A 16,795-nucleotide genomic window follows, 5' to 3' on the forward strand; every position below is an offset into this window, starting at 1 on the left:
AAGGCTCCTCACTGAATAAAGGCAAGCAGCGGAAAAAATTCCATCTGCTTTTGTATCAGAAAATTTTGGGATCTGTGTGCCTGACCCCATCCACTCACCCCATAAATATGTGGTTGAGTCTTCACTACGGATCAACAAGAACCAAAATTCTCTCCTTCAGCATTCTTGTCGGTTTAAGAGCGTGGCCATGCACTTGCTTGCAGCAACAGAGTATGGACACATGTTCTTAATTCAATTCTTCTTTTTGCTCAAACAGAACAGATGAAGACCCAAAGTGCATTTTTGGAGTTTCTGAGTGTTGTCAACCTATTCAATGCCTCAATTCCCCATTCAGTACTTGTTCTGACTTTCGCCAGTTTGTTTAGATGCTTATCATGCTAATTTACTCATGTACCTGACTAGACTGTTAGTAGGCTAAAGACAACTTTGACTGTGAGGTGACCTAAATATGGTAGGGTGGTAGGTCACAGAAGCAGATGGATACATACAGAGATTCTCTCTGAACTTTTAGTACCGCTTTTATAATGTGCAGTGAATCAGACCGAGACTCATTCCTGTTCAAAAGACTGTTGTCTCTCCAAATCTTACACTCCACCATCATGGATGAAAACTCTTCTCAATATGCATCACTTATGTTTTGGAAACCTGTGAGACATTAGTACAGCATTAAGAGAAAACATGATGTAAATTAAAGTATTTGGAGCCCAATGGTATTTACTGTTCGCAGGATGACAGTTAAGTTCTTTGTATGCTTTAAATTTTGCCAAACGTACCCAGAAAATCTAGATGTTACACAGTTGTTTAACTGGCAAAATCTGTGTGACGAAGTTTATGTCAATGCTCTCAACACAGGATTTGGGATCTGCTCATAGGTGTCGAGTGAATTTGAGAAGACTCAGTGTGAAGGAAAACAATGGAGGATTATGCAAAAGCTGCAGTCAGTAAAAGAAAACACTCTTCTTTGTAATGTAAGGAATGCTTTTTTTAAAGCTAGTTAGTATACGTAGTAGTTTTGAGCCAGAATCACTGTCAGAGAACAGTATGCTGACAGCTGATCTACAGAAGTAGAACTTCAGAATTTTAGACCATGAAAAACAAAACTGTGGAAGGTTCAAACTGAAACACGACCTTCTGTATCTTCCTCACTTTGAAGTATTTCACACAATGTCACACTGAAAGATTAAGTTAAATAATTTAATAAGTGTATGACCCCACTTAAATTAATTGAACTTGCATAATATGCATATTATTAATCCCGCTATGTAATCCAATTAAAGCCTAAAGCAGTCTCATATATTTATACAGGAAGCGCCTTACTGAAGTAAGTTTTAACAATGCAACTAAGGAGAATGCTAGGATCAGTCTGAATTCAGGGACTCAGTAACCATTATGTAGTGGGTAAATAAAAAAAGTCTGTAAACTCACCTGGTGGCATATTTGAGGTAAATGTTACATTGCCCAAGTTAGATGGAGTTCAGTCACTGTTACCTGTCTTTCTCTTTGGGTGTTTAGTACTTCACAGGATAAGAAAATCCTTCCTTTGCAAAATGTCCACTCCTAAAAGACAAGCTCACGGTATTTTCTATGACATGTAACAGGAAAAATATTCATCTTTCATCTTTGTTTCTTCTTCATTAGGAAATACTCATGAAAACTTTGGGGAAAAAATAAGATTTAACATCATTGTATTTATTAGGTTCTGAAACAATACACATTCACATCCTTTTGAGTACAGTACATTTGGCACAGTAATAATGTTTACGATGAAATAACACTAATGAATGGCAAGAGATTGAAATTACATCCATAAGAAAAAAACTTCTGTACAAATAAATCCTCACAATAAAAAAAAACTACCCCCCAACTGAATACATTTTATTTTTAGCCAGAGCTATTCTGCACATAATTTAAAAAGAGGTAATTTGTAAGCCTTTTTTGGAGAGAAATATTTTTCAGTCTATGGAGAAAAACGTGTTTCTGTTTTTTGTTTTTTGTTTATAAAGTCTATTTGGGAGGAAAAACAAGAAACAATGGAAACTTTATAATAATAATTATTATTAATAATAATCTTTTTGGCATTTTGCACTCATTTTACAAAGAAGGAACAGGAAAGATTGTACAGAACAGGCAGAAATGTAACAGAATGTCCATTTTTAAGAGTTATCTTTAAAAAATGCTCAAGGTAACAGACAAACCTTCTGATGTAAACCCAATGCAGAGGATCTAACTATTTATATTGAAGAAATATCTGCCCATGCAAAAGTTTTTATCTCCTTGACTTTTCTTTTAGCATCCCACCAAACAATGCAGGTGCTGAGGCCCCTTGAAATACAAATGTTTGCTAATTATCTTCATGTTAGAAATGGGAAGAGAGACTACAGAGCTTACTTACAAAAGCTTTACGGGATGCTTTTATTCCTTCAAAATAAATGCTCATAGTTTTAATAAAAAGGCCTCTCATTAAACAAAGAGTAGTGCACTATCCAATAACTTGTCTTCCTAGCCAGTCTACTCACCTATGAAAAAGAGCGCTTTAGCATTGTGATCAGTTCTTGCCTGGATGTCAAAAGCTAACTGTGATGAGAAATAAACAGAGCCAGTAGTGACACACAAACTGATGGGCAGTTCTACAATATATTTCTAAAAGAGAAAGAAATTTAAATACTGAGATGATGCAATCATTAAGATGTTTCTGTGCTGGTACTCAGCCCCAGAAGCTAGTCTTTCCCAGTACAAAAGATTATTGAAGATAAATTAAATTAAACTAAAGGCTTGATCCATTATTACACCTGTAGGCCAGAGAACACATTAATTGATATATCATAATATTTAATATTTTGAAATCATCATAAGAATATATATAATAATTACACCTGAGTTTTAAAAACAAAACAAAATGGAACTGAATGTTGTCATCAATAACAAAGGCTAGGAGCAGCCAGACACAAAACTGACACGAACTAAATCATCTGCTTGAGCCCAAGATTATCTCTTAAAGCCAATGACTCACACTTTGTCCACCATGATTTGAAACATTCCTTTCTCTTTCCTAGCTCTATCATATCATAATAGAGTTGAAGAGAACTATACAAGAGATTTAGTATAGCTTAATATATGTCTACATCTTTTTATAACAAAAACCTCATCTCTCTGACAGTAACTTGAACCAATACACATACAAGAGTATTGCACATGGACATTATTATAATTATTCTTTCATAGACTAACATTTTAATAGTATGCCTGAACATGCAGCAGTTGATACCTCTATATTCAATGAATTCCACAGGCCTTGCAGCAAACACTATATACAAAATCTCACCTGTACAAAAGGCAAAAAAGCTTCTTTAGTGCCACTTTGCCAATCACAAGTATATATATTTTTGTGCAGCTGGAAATCCATGTACAACAATTAAAATGGATTCCAATGACCGCTCACTCAGTCCAGTAAAATATATAATAAAATGACCTCAGCGATACATGTACACAAAAAAACCCCACAGGGTACTCCTGGAAATGTAAGTAAATAACACTGTTAGCGTATCTACAGGAGGTAACTTCACATTAGTAATATTGTCCACATGAGTTACCGTTTCAATTAATACACAAAGAAAATCAATTTACAACTTTCAATAATGTCAGTTTGTGAATGTTTGATCTTCAGTTTTTTAACACACTTCCACATAATGCACGTGTAGCCTTATTTTGTCTTCTAAAAGCAGATTTCTCATTAGATTTTAAACATAAAAAACAACAAACACAGTAGTATTATGGTTTTGTAAAAGTGTGCAAAAGTAACACACTGCTGAGAAAATAAATATAAATAATTAAGAAATTATTTATCAACTTAGCTACAATGGAAAAAGGCAGATTTATAATGTTTATAATTAATTTTATATAAAATTAATTGTAAACATTTGCAACCTTGCCATCACATTAATGGTTCATTTGAATGGATATTATATTTCGTAACATGGATAGTACACCAGTTGCCTGAAAAACTGTAAAATGCCTACGTATAGCTGTGTTAAAGTACTATAGGCTTTTTATTCTTTAGCCCTTTAATATCTATCCATATTGTATCTGACTTCCTACTGTAAATACAATTTCAATTACCTTTGTGACTCTTATTCCTAAAAGTTTTCCATGAATTTAAAAAGAAACTTCATCAAAAGCCTTAATTAGCTGTGCTTCTTTTTCTGGACAGTTTCACTTTATGTTTGTACCTCCACCCAATACAACATTCATAATCAATAATCCCACCTCCAAGAAGGCAGACTGCTTCACTTACCAGAAGGCAATATATTACTTATGTGTTCCATATTTGAGTACAGATCTCATCATAACCACCAGTGCAGAAGAAACAGCTCGCACCTTCTTAGTTTAAATATGTATGACAATTAAATAACATGATCTGCTAAATCACTTTTAATAGCATGGTTCCATTTTCCATGAAAAAGATGCAATTTTGTCCTCTGGGGAGATCTTAGGAACAAAAGGAAAGTTGCAAATATATGGCAGTGTGTTACATCTACAATTTCTGATACAAAATTGTTTTGCATTGCTTGGTGAGACAGAAATTAAGAGTGCTTTCAGGTCAGAAGATAAAAGGAAAAAACAATAAATATATACTTTAAATGGGGATATGGGCTCAGGATAAGAGAAGTAGTTCTTGATCTACTGAGTCTCAGTAATTTGACGATCTCTTCAGAATCACTTCTTGCAGCATCATTCTTCTGTCAGCCTAATGTTGTCTATGGCAGTAGCTCTTCTCCAAAATAAGAGAACCCTTTAAATTCTTCTTGATTGATTTGTTTTATAATTGTCTCATCCACTAGCGTTAATACTGGTTCTTCTCGCGTAAAGTCTTGATCAAAGTTATTTACATCCCTTTTGGTTTTCTGAGAAGAGAAGTACAAATAACGTGAATGGTAAAACAGCACATTAAAACAAAAGATGCTCTCCCTCCTCCCATCCTCCCCTCCAGATAGGCAGAATTTTCTGGAATGACTGAAATAAAAGAGGAGCTACTTCACACAAAGAATAACAGACGTATGAGAGAAGCTTCAGGAGCAAGTACCATAAATGAGTTCAGGAGAGGTCACAGAAGCAAGTACTGCAAATGAGTTTGCAGAGACTCACTGGTCTCTGACAGGTGAAGGAGTAGCAGTATGATGATAAAGCAGGAAGCTGAGATTAGGAATAGTTTAAAAAAAGGATTTGGCATAGTAGGCGGTATGGCTGTTTCCTGTTACGTTTGAATATAATGGTATCTCATTTGAGAGGCACAGGGAGAATTGACTTCCCCACAATACAGCCTACTGTTTCAACTCTAGATTATCTATTTCTCTACATCTGGCTATGCTTGGCTTTAAAATTAGATGCATACCTCACAACAGATCTCAGTCCAAAATCCTTGAGCTCAACATTGGCAAATCAAATTTCCCAATGCAGCTGAACGTGACCCAGAGCAATCACGGCAAAGTGTGAAATTCTGGCTTCAAAGAAATAACCTCAGATTTCTTATTAATTTAAATGACATCAGGATTTCCCCAGTGAAGGCTAAAGCACACTGGTCTTTCAGCTAAGTCAGCTCAGCAAGGTGCAATTGCACATGTTTTGTTGGGTAAAACATATTAACTAGAGGCAGAACTGGGAGGGTCAACTCATTTTCTTTAGGGCAGTGATGACAGCGACTAGCTGTAACCACTTACATGTGAAAAACTCAAGTCAGCAGAGGAAAACGTGCCATCCTCAGGTCATTCCCCTGAGCTCTGCAGTGCTCTCGTATTCCATGTTAGCAGTGTATTTCAGGCATGTACAGGTTTAGGGAACTGGAACAAATCTTCTTCTTTAAACTTTTTTGGCTGTCTGTCTTTTCGTTCCATGAAATCTAATAGCTACCTGAGTGATACTTAATTGAGGCACACTGCCACTGTAAAAACTGTCTTTGTGTCCATCCTAGACATGTCTAAGATTGAGGCAATACCAGAAATAGAATAGCTATTTGACTTGCAGAGTAAAACGATAAAATCATAAAGTGATACATCACAAAGTAAGCACATTCATGTATTCCATTGGGACATATGTCTTCTTTCAGTATAGATAAATTCTCCTATAAAATATACATACTAAGATATTTTTTCCATCGGCTCTACTGAGACACTAAAACAAATAGTTTTCTTTCTCACAATTGTCAAATGGTAAGAATTCTCTGTAAGAATTTTATAGATGTTACCTATTATAGCAAAAAAAAAAGTCTATAAAAATTTAAGACCTCTCTTCCACTTGTAAACCAAGTACTTCCTAAGTACGACTAAAAAAACCCCACATATCTACAAAATTCCATTAAAAGGAAAGGAATATGGATTTAATAAACACACACATATATGATTATGTTGTTTGCATTTAAACCCTTTATAATATTTACTTTGTACATAAAGATTGCATGTAAAGTGTATCTGATCCATACACTTCCAACTGCATAAAGTATATGGGACACAGCTTAGGACATTATGTTTTTTCCTAGTCACCTGGGCAAATATTGCAAAATAAGAATGAAATCCCATATGAATTTTCAAATGCATTACATTTTAACTATGTCTACATCCTTCCTTTACCCCATACATCCCATAGTATTTTCACACTCTCGTACAATGAGTTTGCTCCAGGAATAGTCACTAGATCAAAAAGATGTAAGTGAATAGTTGGAGAAAGTAAAATTCAAATTCACAACTATAGTTATGTGCAAGAGAAATGTGACTATACTCCTACTATTGTATCCTCCTAGATATTCAGGGCAAATAACCCTTAGACTAATGGAGAACAAATACAGTATATATTGTTTTCAGTTTTTCACACAGAATATATTTTTGAAAAGCTTTATTTCCTTTCTGAAGCTAAACTAATAGGATGGTAAATTCCTCAAACCCTACCAGGGGCAATTATTTCATAATGAGCTCTTTTTCCAGAAAAATATCACTGAGATTTGTGACAGTGTTAGGAGCAAAAATGTACAGATGAGTACTTTTGAAAAACTGTCCCAGCATTGATGTACCTAAAAGAACTTTGAATTCCAAACACTTCTGAAACAAAAAACAAAAGTATTTGCTTAGATTTAAAAGCCTAGTGTTTCTAAAAATCTGCCTTTAAGACTGAAGAAGGAAATATAACTTTTCTTTGTCTTAGATTGAGAACCAATTCTCTATCTCTTTGGCAGCATAGATATAAATCACCCAGCCTATTAACAGGACAAATATGGAGCAATCTGAAGGATATACTCTAGGAAGTCTCTAACTAACCCATCGATCAAGTAAGATAAAATAAGCCATAGGGCACGAAAGTGAATGGATTAACAAGACAAAAGGCAAAGAGTTCATAACAAGTGCCCCTTTTCAACAGAAACATTTATTTGAGAAACCCTCCTCAGCGGCTTACGCAATTTCTTCCTGAAGATATGACTATTTTGCTAGGCCTCATCTACTAAGTGGAAACAGGTCTAGCCACATTTCTGCTACTATCTGGCAGTCCTATTTTAATGTTCTTGCATTGTGAATATTCTGTAGGCCAACAGCATGAACAAATACATAGTTGCAGCGTGAGGGCTCAGGATGAAGGCGTGCAGGCCTGTGGCTGTCTCCTAGCAGAGAACCTGAGAACAGAAAGGATCCACAAGGTATACAAAAGTATACAGAAGAAACACACTGCTGCTATTATCCAACTTTGAACGTTCAAAAATCATGAAGAAAAACAGAAAAATCTTTAGATTGACTGACAAATGCATCATTAAAAATGCAGTAATTAAATGGGTGGGGTTCTGTTTACTTACCCTACAGTTTCTGAGAATTTGAGACACATTTTTATGTTTTCAAACTTTTTTTCTAGATAAAACACTGACTTCTCAATTTCAAATTTCAAATGACTGAAGGAGCCAGGGTATTAGAAAAAAAAAAGAACACCTAACTATTACCAGACTCTTTGATACAGCCGTGAGCAGCAAAGGCACAGAGGAAGTCACATGTGGCAGGGCTCCACTGCAGAAACCCCTCAAAACCATAGCTGTCTTCCGAGGCACATAGAAACTTCATTTGGTTTCAGAAGCTAGGTTATTTTTTCTCTATATTACCCAAACAACTTGTTTTCAGCATGTGTCAGCACTACAAGAGAGCAGGAGGCAGAGCAACTGCACAGCAGCCACAGTAGGTGCCTGACTCCTGGCCGCGCTGAAACGGTATTGAGGTGGGTAGTGACGGCGACCATCCTGCTTTTGACGAAGAGAGGCTTCAGTGCCATGGCACTTTTAAGGACTAAAAGTGATACGGCTCCAATTCTATACCACATCTGAAAGATGGCTCACAGTATCCCTGATAGTGAGAAAAAATAGTGACTTACTACCTCTTGCACAGGAAACATGACAGCTAGTTGATCTCCTCCCCCTGCCCCAGGCAATCTGAATTTTGAACATCTGAGCACTGACCTAGTGGGACCTGCTTATCTTGGGAGATATGATGGAACCTGCTTCTTGTGGGTGATATTATCTGATCAGATCTAACACTGTGTCGTGCTACAGAAATAAAACATCTTTCTGAATTGGGCTCATACTGTTTTGGACAAAGGAATGTTATTTGATGAATAACAATGCTTAAGTATATTCTTAATTCTCCTCATGTTATTACTAAAAGATTGTAAGCGACTTCATAAGCATTAATAAGTACACATTAAATAGTGGTTTTCTGACCTTGATTTAGTTTCACCACCATTTCAATGAAGAATTAATTTTCTACCTACACTCACAGACTCGAGCTTAGAAAAACCTCCAAAACATGCTTAATAAGATTTCTAGGACCAGGGATTATCAACCCTGTCTGCTAATGATTTCTGTTGAACAGCAAACCAGTAAATGACACTATATAAATTGCAACAATCTGTTACTCATTTGAGGCAAATGTGAGTGACAGGAGCCATGCAGACTGGAAGAGCTGCGGAAATCCCTGAAACAATGATTTTTCAAGCATCTGAAATGAGGCTTTCCAGGAACAGGGAAATCGGCAAAGCTCGGGCACCTCACCACCTGTGTTGTGAGGGGAAGAGGCTCAGCGGACTCTCCGATGTCTAGCAAGAATTAAATTAATTTTACAGCTTGGAGGCATTAATGGGCACCTATCTCTACTCCATTATTTGTTTTCGCTTAATTTGCTGAAAATCACGGAAACTCTTTCAAATCCTTTGAAAGCCCAATAGCACCACTGAATTAGATTCGAATTGTCCAGTAAGTCCAAAGGATACTCAAAGGAGATGAAAGAAAGATGCCAGTGGTGGCTATAAAACCAACGCTACCACAAAAGTGTCGTTTCTGTAGGAAAACCAGCTAAAAATACAAATTTACATGATGCTGATAAATATAACTGTAGGGAAAAAAAAAGGCAGAACTCTTCTCCTCTTTAAATCAATTAATACATTTCTGCTCAGTTTGGCAGGATGAGGCGCTAATCCCAGAACAGAGAGTCCACACAAGTAAGTGAGGACAGAAATGATTATTACAACTAAGAACCAGTACATTAGTAGAAAAAAAGAAAATTATTGTGCTATTATACTCTTGAACAAGTGGACCTTTTCACACAAAATATGTACCAAACTTGTCCATGATCTTCACAGTCTGAAATACTGTTATCACTGCAGATGCAGACTGGCCCTTGTACATGACTGAATGAAGCATCTTTAACTTTACTCCATTGCAATACAGTTTTCTGTCAACAGCAGCGCTTGACTCCTCTCATATGTCTTCTGGCCCACACTGAAATCCTGGAGTTTGTCATTCTTCCCAGGAACATTCCCAGAAAATCCTTTTAGTGCATACATGGCTGTATTAGCAGCACATAAAGCAAAAGACAGGCTTAAAACTGGGCAGGCATTAAATCTGGGCAGGAAGTTGCTACAGTTTTCAGTGTGCAGCTACAGTGGCATGGGATAGCAGCACAGCAGGAACAGAACAGAGCAGGAGTTGCATACCAAGACTTGCATCTTTTCATATGTATTACATGGTATCATTTAATTTTACTCAGAATTTTGCTTCAGTAAGAATGAAAAGATTCCCAGGCTTGATGCAGTATCAGCAAGAAGAGATTCTTAGATCAGGATGATCACAGTTTGAGTATTTTGTATTTACATTGTCACTGATAAGATTTTTAGATAATTTTTTCAAGACAAGTGGAAACTAAAGACATCAAACAAACTGGTTTGAAGCACAAGTTTATGTGGCTAACCTCACATATCACTGTCCTCTTATTCACCTCTCTTCGTTATGATAACAAAAACCACAGCAAAGGCAGAGATCACTTGCACCAGTCAGTGGATCTCTTTTCACAAAGGTGAAGTTGTTTCTAAAAGGTTGAGGACAACTGATCAGCACTCACTTTCGCATCTAACTCTTTCTACGTATACAGAAATTCAGCATGAATATTGTGAAAGAAAGTTTGAAAAGCAAAATACTTCAGGGTTGTCTTTCTTTTTATCACTTTGATGCCTTTCACAGTATTTGCACGCACTGAGAATCCACATCAGTACTAAAAGTATTTTCTAAAGTGTCTTATTTCAGAAGATATGAAATATAAAATACCAGAATAACTTCACAATTTATTAAATATTTTCAGTATGTCAGTTACTCTAGACACGTGAAAAGGATCTACAACAGATTAGACATAAACTGTCAAACAAGCACCACTGCAATGTATTCAACTGACGGTTATGATGATAAAAAAGGTTTTGAATCAAAATAGTTTCTACAAGTATATCAACATTCATTACTTTTAAGCTTAGGGTGCGATCTTGTGCTCTTTGATTATTTATTCCTTCAGTAGATGCAAAAGACACAAAATTAAGAGAAACAAGTAGGAAAAAAAAAGATATTCAGCAAAGATTTTAATAGGCAATCAAACAATATTGGAAAATATGCTAAGCCTTGTAGTCCATAATTCAATCTGTTACGGAAGTACACAGACCTGCAACAGGCAACAAACTAATTCACAGAACTATGAATTTTAAAAGAGATCATTTGTGATCTAGTGAGCTGAAACTACCTTTATAACCAAATGCCATCTATCTTTCCTGGGGATGTAAAACAGGTCGAGTAGGAAGGGGGAATAACCTACACAATTGCCCAGGCTTTTTCCTACCTTACACCCCCAAAAACCACCACAAGAAAACAAATAGCAAATGAAACAAACAGCAACAAAATCCAAGCTCTGCAGGCTCACTGACAAATCACTCCATATTCAGAGTCCGGGAAATGAATCTCACCCAACAGAGGCCACTGTAAAACCATTGTTCCCTATAGCCAGACTTGGGTATGGTTTTAGCACTAACTTGTACGCAGCACTAAAGCTGTGTACTATATACCAAACCTGTTTTGTTGACAGCCTGACTGCTGAAGTACTATAGTAATCTGAGCATAAAACACCAGTGGAGACAGATTTCACAGGAGCTGCTGGGATAAATACTGCGAGGACTTGTTTCTGTTAGGACTTAATCATGACATAAGTACTGCACATCAGCTATGCTATGGTAGAATATATACCCTTTTTAGAGCAAAGAGAAATTGCAGAGGAAGAATGCCAACTTCTGAAATTCCATACTATTTTTTTCTCTTATGGCAGGTGTCTGTGAGGCTTTAGCTACATTTCTTCTTGGGGTGTAGAAATCTGTTTTTTAGTGTCCAGTAACACTTCAGCACAAAGCAGTGACTAAACCCAGAAAATGGAGCCGACTTGCAAAGAAAAGAAGAAAAAAGATGACACAGGAGAGTTGGCAAGTTTGACAGGTGTCCCTAGAATTCCAGTGGCTTCCAGGAGATATTCTGTAAGTCACTGAGAGAATACCCACGTACAGACTGTCTTGTACAGTATAGGGAGACCTGACCAGATTTATTCTGAAAAAGATCAATAGTGCATAGGCATACTACTTGCAGTGAAGCAGCAGTTCACGGGAATGCAATTCTCTCAGAACCCTGTTACGGAATCACAACAGCTCCCACACAACTCATAACAGTCTTTTTTATTTGAGCCACTTAAATACCAAACAGTTTGACGCTGCTCAGCTTATGAGTTACAAGAAGATTGTTGAATGCAACGCCAAGGGGTAAGGTGTAGTGAAATTGTGTGTTAAAAACAGTGACAAAAATAATTACTTTGAACAGATGGTACTATGTAAAGATTAAATCCATTTTTTTATCACCTCATAAACTGTACCTTCACCAGGCAAATTTTAAATTTTAGAATACAAGAAGTTACATAAGCTATTCCAAAACCTCTGATGAAAATTATGACATCAATTATTTTGAAATTAGAAAGCAAGATATGAAAGACTGCAATTATTTTGGCTCTTTGCATATATGTCTGCATGAGGCACTCTTCTCTTTCCTTTTTGCCCCTATCTATTCCCATCAGAATCCCACCAATACCTACATTTCCATCAGCAATAGCAATGATGGAAGTAACAGAATAAACAAGAAACTAGGATGTTTACTACTATTTTATCTACATCTGACTAGAACAGATCTAGCCTGCGCAGGATGCGAGCTGGGCAGCCATCCAAATCCTACCTATACTTCTCATGTAGCCACTACATACTAAATGAATGTGCATGTATAATACTAAAATTGCATAAAGTTTCTTTCCTGTTCTGGTGAATAGGGCATACCCCATTCACTTCACTTTCCTCTACATTTCTGTAATTTTTTAAATTAATTTTCATAAGAGTGGAAAACAACGGGCCACTAGTTCAAACTGTATTGCTTCTAACCTGTGAGGAGAACTTAAAGATTTACTTTGCTTTCCATGATTTAAGCAACCACACAAAGATAGGGAATCAAGCAGAATATGATGCTAGCGAATAGGCGAATGCTGTAATGAATGGATGTAAAGAAATATTTCAAATCTCATATCTCATCCATGTTCCTGGATAAAACACTGATCAATCAAATTTCCAATGTTTGCTTCTGCCAACAGTCAGCTGTCCAATGTAATTACAAAAAAGTAACATTACAAAATTCTTTCAGAATGTATTATGAAATTACAAATATATAGCATTATCTTGTGAGTGTTGGCTCCTCCTCCATGAAGAGGTGATAGCGGATGCAAAGAAGTACGAATGTTTATAAAAGGTAATAGCAAGCATGTATTGTGGGAAAATCATTCCAAGACTCAGCTACGCAGTACAGTAGCAATGCAAACACACAGTCTGGTTTGCGTTATAAGCCATAGAGCAGTAACACCGCATAGTTTTTCAGAAAGACTGCCGTCTTCAAACATTTCAGCAAACTCAGGCTCTTTGATGATGATACAGCTCATTAAGGATATAGCTTTTATTTTGAGATGGACCATGCATATGAAACTTTTTATCCATTTTGTTATTTTAAACCCTGCACTAAATCGGGACTAGTAATTCCACTTTTTTTTTTTTTTTTTAGCAAATCTTTATTACTAGAAGTTCTCCAAGACTGGAGGGATCCCAGTTTTTGTCCTTTACTGCTGTCTGTAATAACTCTTAATATTTTTATCTCCAGTATAGAATATCACCTGGAACACCATAATCTGTTTTGTATTTCTTCAGCATATTTGTTCAAACACAACTCAACTGTCCGAGCAGTTCCTACATGCCAATCACTGATTTCTAATACGTTTACCATATGATATTTCCAGGAAAAATATAAATGCATAAATAATTCTCAAATAATCACAGCTGATTTTTCCATCTTAAGATAACATGTACTGGCTTACTGAGATTTCTCTAAAATGGCTTCTTATATTAATCCCAGTCAGAATGTTACAATATATTTTCAAATACTGGAAGGCACACAAAAATGGAAACTGAAGTAGGCTGTCCTTCCTTGCCTCATCAGAGTGTAGTATATTCTGAACTGATGTTTTTATGGTGTAGTTAAATAAGAGCGTATACAGAGAGTATACAATACAGAGAGTATACAATTAAATATTTAGAATATAAGTAAATATTTAGAATTCAGTAAGATTTTATTTGTAAGATATTGGTCTTGCCTTTAGCAACTTATATGTCTGTATCTAAATTCAAGCATTTGTTACATCAGGTCTTTTATACAGAAAGTGTACCTGTAGATACTAGCTAAAAATAATAAACATGTAACACCTCTCTATCCCTTACTTTAAAATATTTTATGAGCACTATTAAAAGATGATGTCTTGGTGGACATCCACTTGGTGGAGTGCTGCACTGTTCATCGGAATAGATCCTCATCTGTTATCCCTTACAGCCGTTCAGCATCTAAAATTTGTTGCCATCATTGATTTACACATATCTGAACTCTCTTCATCAATTTCTCAGTACTTCTTTATATTTCTGGTCCATAAAATAAAATTAATTTCACGCTTTTGTTAGTTTGGTTCTCAATGGAATTGGTTTTGGTTTCATGAGAATAAAAGCTATTTCTGCTTTCTACTGCTGATATCCTCTTCAGGGTCATCAGATGAACTCAATATATTCACTATAAGTTCACCTTTTCAAGTTCTGTACTTCTGTACAGCACACATTCCCATTATTTTCTAACGAATGACAGGACTACATCAGGCTAGCTGAGGCTCAGATATAAAGTTAGAATGTCAAGTGAACTGCAAAAACAAATTGTGCAGGCCTTCCACACAGAAAGTAAAATTATGTTAAGACTTGGTGAAATAAATTTAAGGTAAACAGTGTAATATACTATACATAGCATATGACACTGGCCATGAGCATGCACACAGGCAGCATGACTCAGCTACACAGGGTGGTTGCTAAAACTCAGCAAGTCAACTGTGTGTATGACCGCGTTAACAACCTTTTCTGGAAGTCCACAACAGTCCCCAAGTTTCCAGATATTTTTCCTCAGTACACCAAATGCTTTTCAAAGTTTTTGAAGGTGATATATTCACCAACTGCTGCTGAAAACCCCAGGGGATGATTTCCAAAGTAGCAATTGTGTAAACTGTCTCCCTTTCCTGCAGCCCGTCTGTTTGATCCTAAGTTTGGAAAGCATTCTCGTCTGAGCCTCCCTATCACCATTTTTTGCCAGAAATTTACTTAACAGAAGAGAGCATTATGACTGTTATCACTTGGTGACCAACCTTCTTTACTCAGGAGTCTGAACATCTACACAGTAGCCAGAGAGACGTTTTCATTTCCAGAGAAACGAGAGACACCTCTACCTGGTCTACATCAAAAACTTTCAACATGACTTCAGTAGAACAGGAGTATTTCCTCCCATTAAAACTTCAGCCAATCTTTGATACATTACAAGAGCTTTCTTCAATTACTTCCTTATTATTTCTCCGTTTGATTTCGTGTGACAGGGTGATATTCACCATTCCCTGATCAAACACCTTCAAAATCAGTCCTCTGACTTCACTGGTCAAGCTCACACTCTGACTTGATGATCACATTTCCCTTTTCAGTTTTGCTGAACATTCTAGAAGTCTTTCCGCTCACTATGCAGAACTAATAAGTTTGTTGAAGATGAGTTTCTGGGCCTATGTTTCAGATCATTTTTAGGATCTTTTGGGTCCTGGTCTGTTTTATTCAAGAACTCCTTCAGCTTTTTTTCTTTGTTTGACTAGTCTCCAAGTTTCATGGAATAAGCATACCTTTGCAACTTCATTCTGTCCAAGAATTTCATCAGTGGAGACGAGAATTGAGAATGACAACTATCTACCACCTGGAGGATGCTATAAACACATCATTGTGATACTGATGGAAGTCAACCAGAAAGGATCACATGAGCAAGATACCATTTAGATTTCAGCAGTGAACACCATTGTTCTTTACCAAAAAGCACGCTAACAAACACATGAACTAAAATTTATGAAACTTATGAAACACATTTTAGCAAATTATAAGCAAAACACCAACAGGATGTGATGATACTACAGGATAGGAAGGATAGGTAGGTGGACTGGTAGTAGAAATTACTTCATATTTTAAATCTTACCAAAATAATATGCCTAATAAATGCATATTTCTACCCTCATAAATGCAGTTAATGAAATAGCACATATGTCCTCACAGGCTTCCAGGTGAAAATTCAGCCTGCAAGAACACTAGAAAATCACATATTCTGATTCTTTTCTTCCAGAGATCTTAAAGCATGGCTTCTTTTTATGAATTTTCTGGGCTCTTTCAAATTTAAAGGGGTTCAAAGAAACCTATGAATTGTGGGACATAAAACTGAGCTTAAGCTGACACCTTAAAAATGTTGCTCATACCTCTTTCATATTGAGAAATGATATAGCAGGTCTTACCTTATACGAATGAAGAAGGCTAAGTAAAGATGATTTAATACTAAGATTACTAAATTGTTAGAGATTTCTAATGATTTTTTTAAGCCTTTAGAACATTAAAATACATTAAAATATAGATATATATGACTTTTAAAAAAAGTACATGCTGTTGCTTCTGTCTTTTTTTAAACTAATGCTTATACTCAAAATGGCTGTAGATTAAAAAAAAGTCATTGCACAATGCATGCATACTACTTCCACACCTCAGTGTACTTCATTGCCACTTTTCCTCCAGACATTGGAACTGGTTTTTGAATGTGGTTTTGTCAAGGGTGCAGGGAGATTTAGCAGAGTTTGCAGAGACACAGGTTTCATTCTTGGTTCTGCTACCGGTCTGCCCTGAGCTTCAGCAATGTTCTCCTCAGAGCATCTAATTTCCCTCCCATTTTTGATCTCCTATATGTGGATCTCTTTGTCATTATGTATGATTGTGTCTTACGGTGTACTTGTACAACTTT

General features: G+C 36.2%; 1 protein-coding gene across 1 annotated transcript in view; it reads right to left on the bottom strand.

Moving 5' to 3' along the window:
- Positions 1–1,668: 1,668 nt before the first annotated feature.
- The window catches only part of PRKCE (protein kinase C epsilon), a 300,001-nt gene continuing 284,874 nt past the window's right edge, over positions 1,669–16,795 (bottom strand). Inside the window, exon 15 of the mRNA XM_026121196.2 lies at positions 1,669–4,901. Coding sequence (XP_025976981.1) covers positions 4,755–4,901 — 147 coding nt within the window. The 3' untranslated portion in view covers positions 1,669–4,754. The remainder of the gene's footprint in view (positions 4,902–16,795) is intronic.

This window comes from Dromaius novaehollandiae, chromosome 3, assembly GCF_036370855.1.
Source record: "Dromaius novaehollandiae isolate bDroNov1 chromosome 3, bDroNov1.hap1, whole genome shotgun sequence".
Taxonomy (NCBI): Eukaryota; Metazoa; Chordata; class Aves; order Casuariiformes; family Dromaiidae; genus Dromaius; species Dromaius novaehollandiae.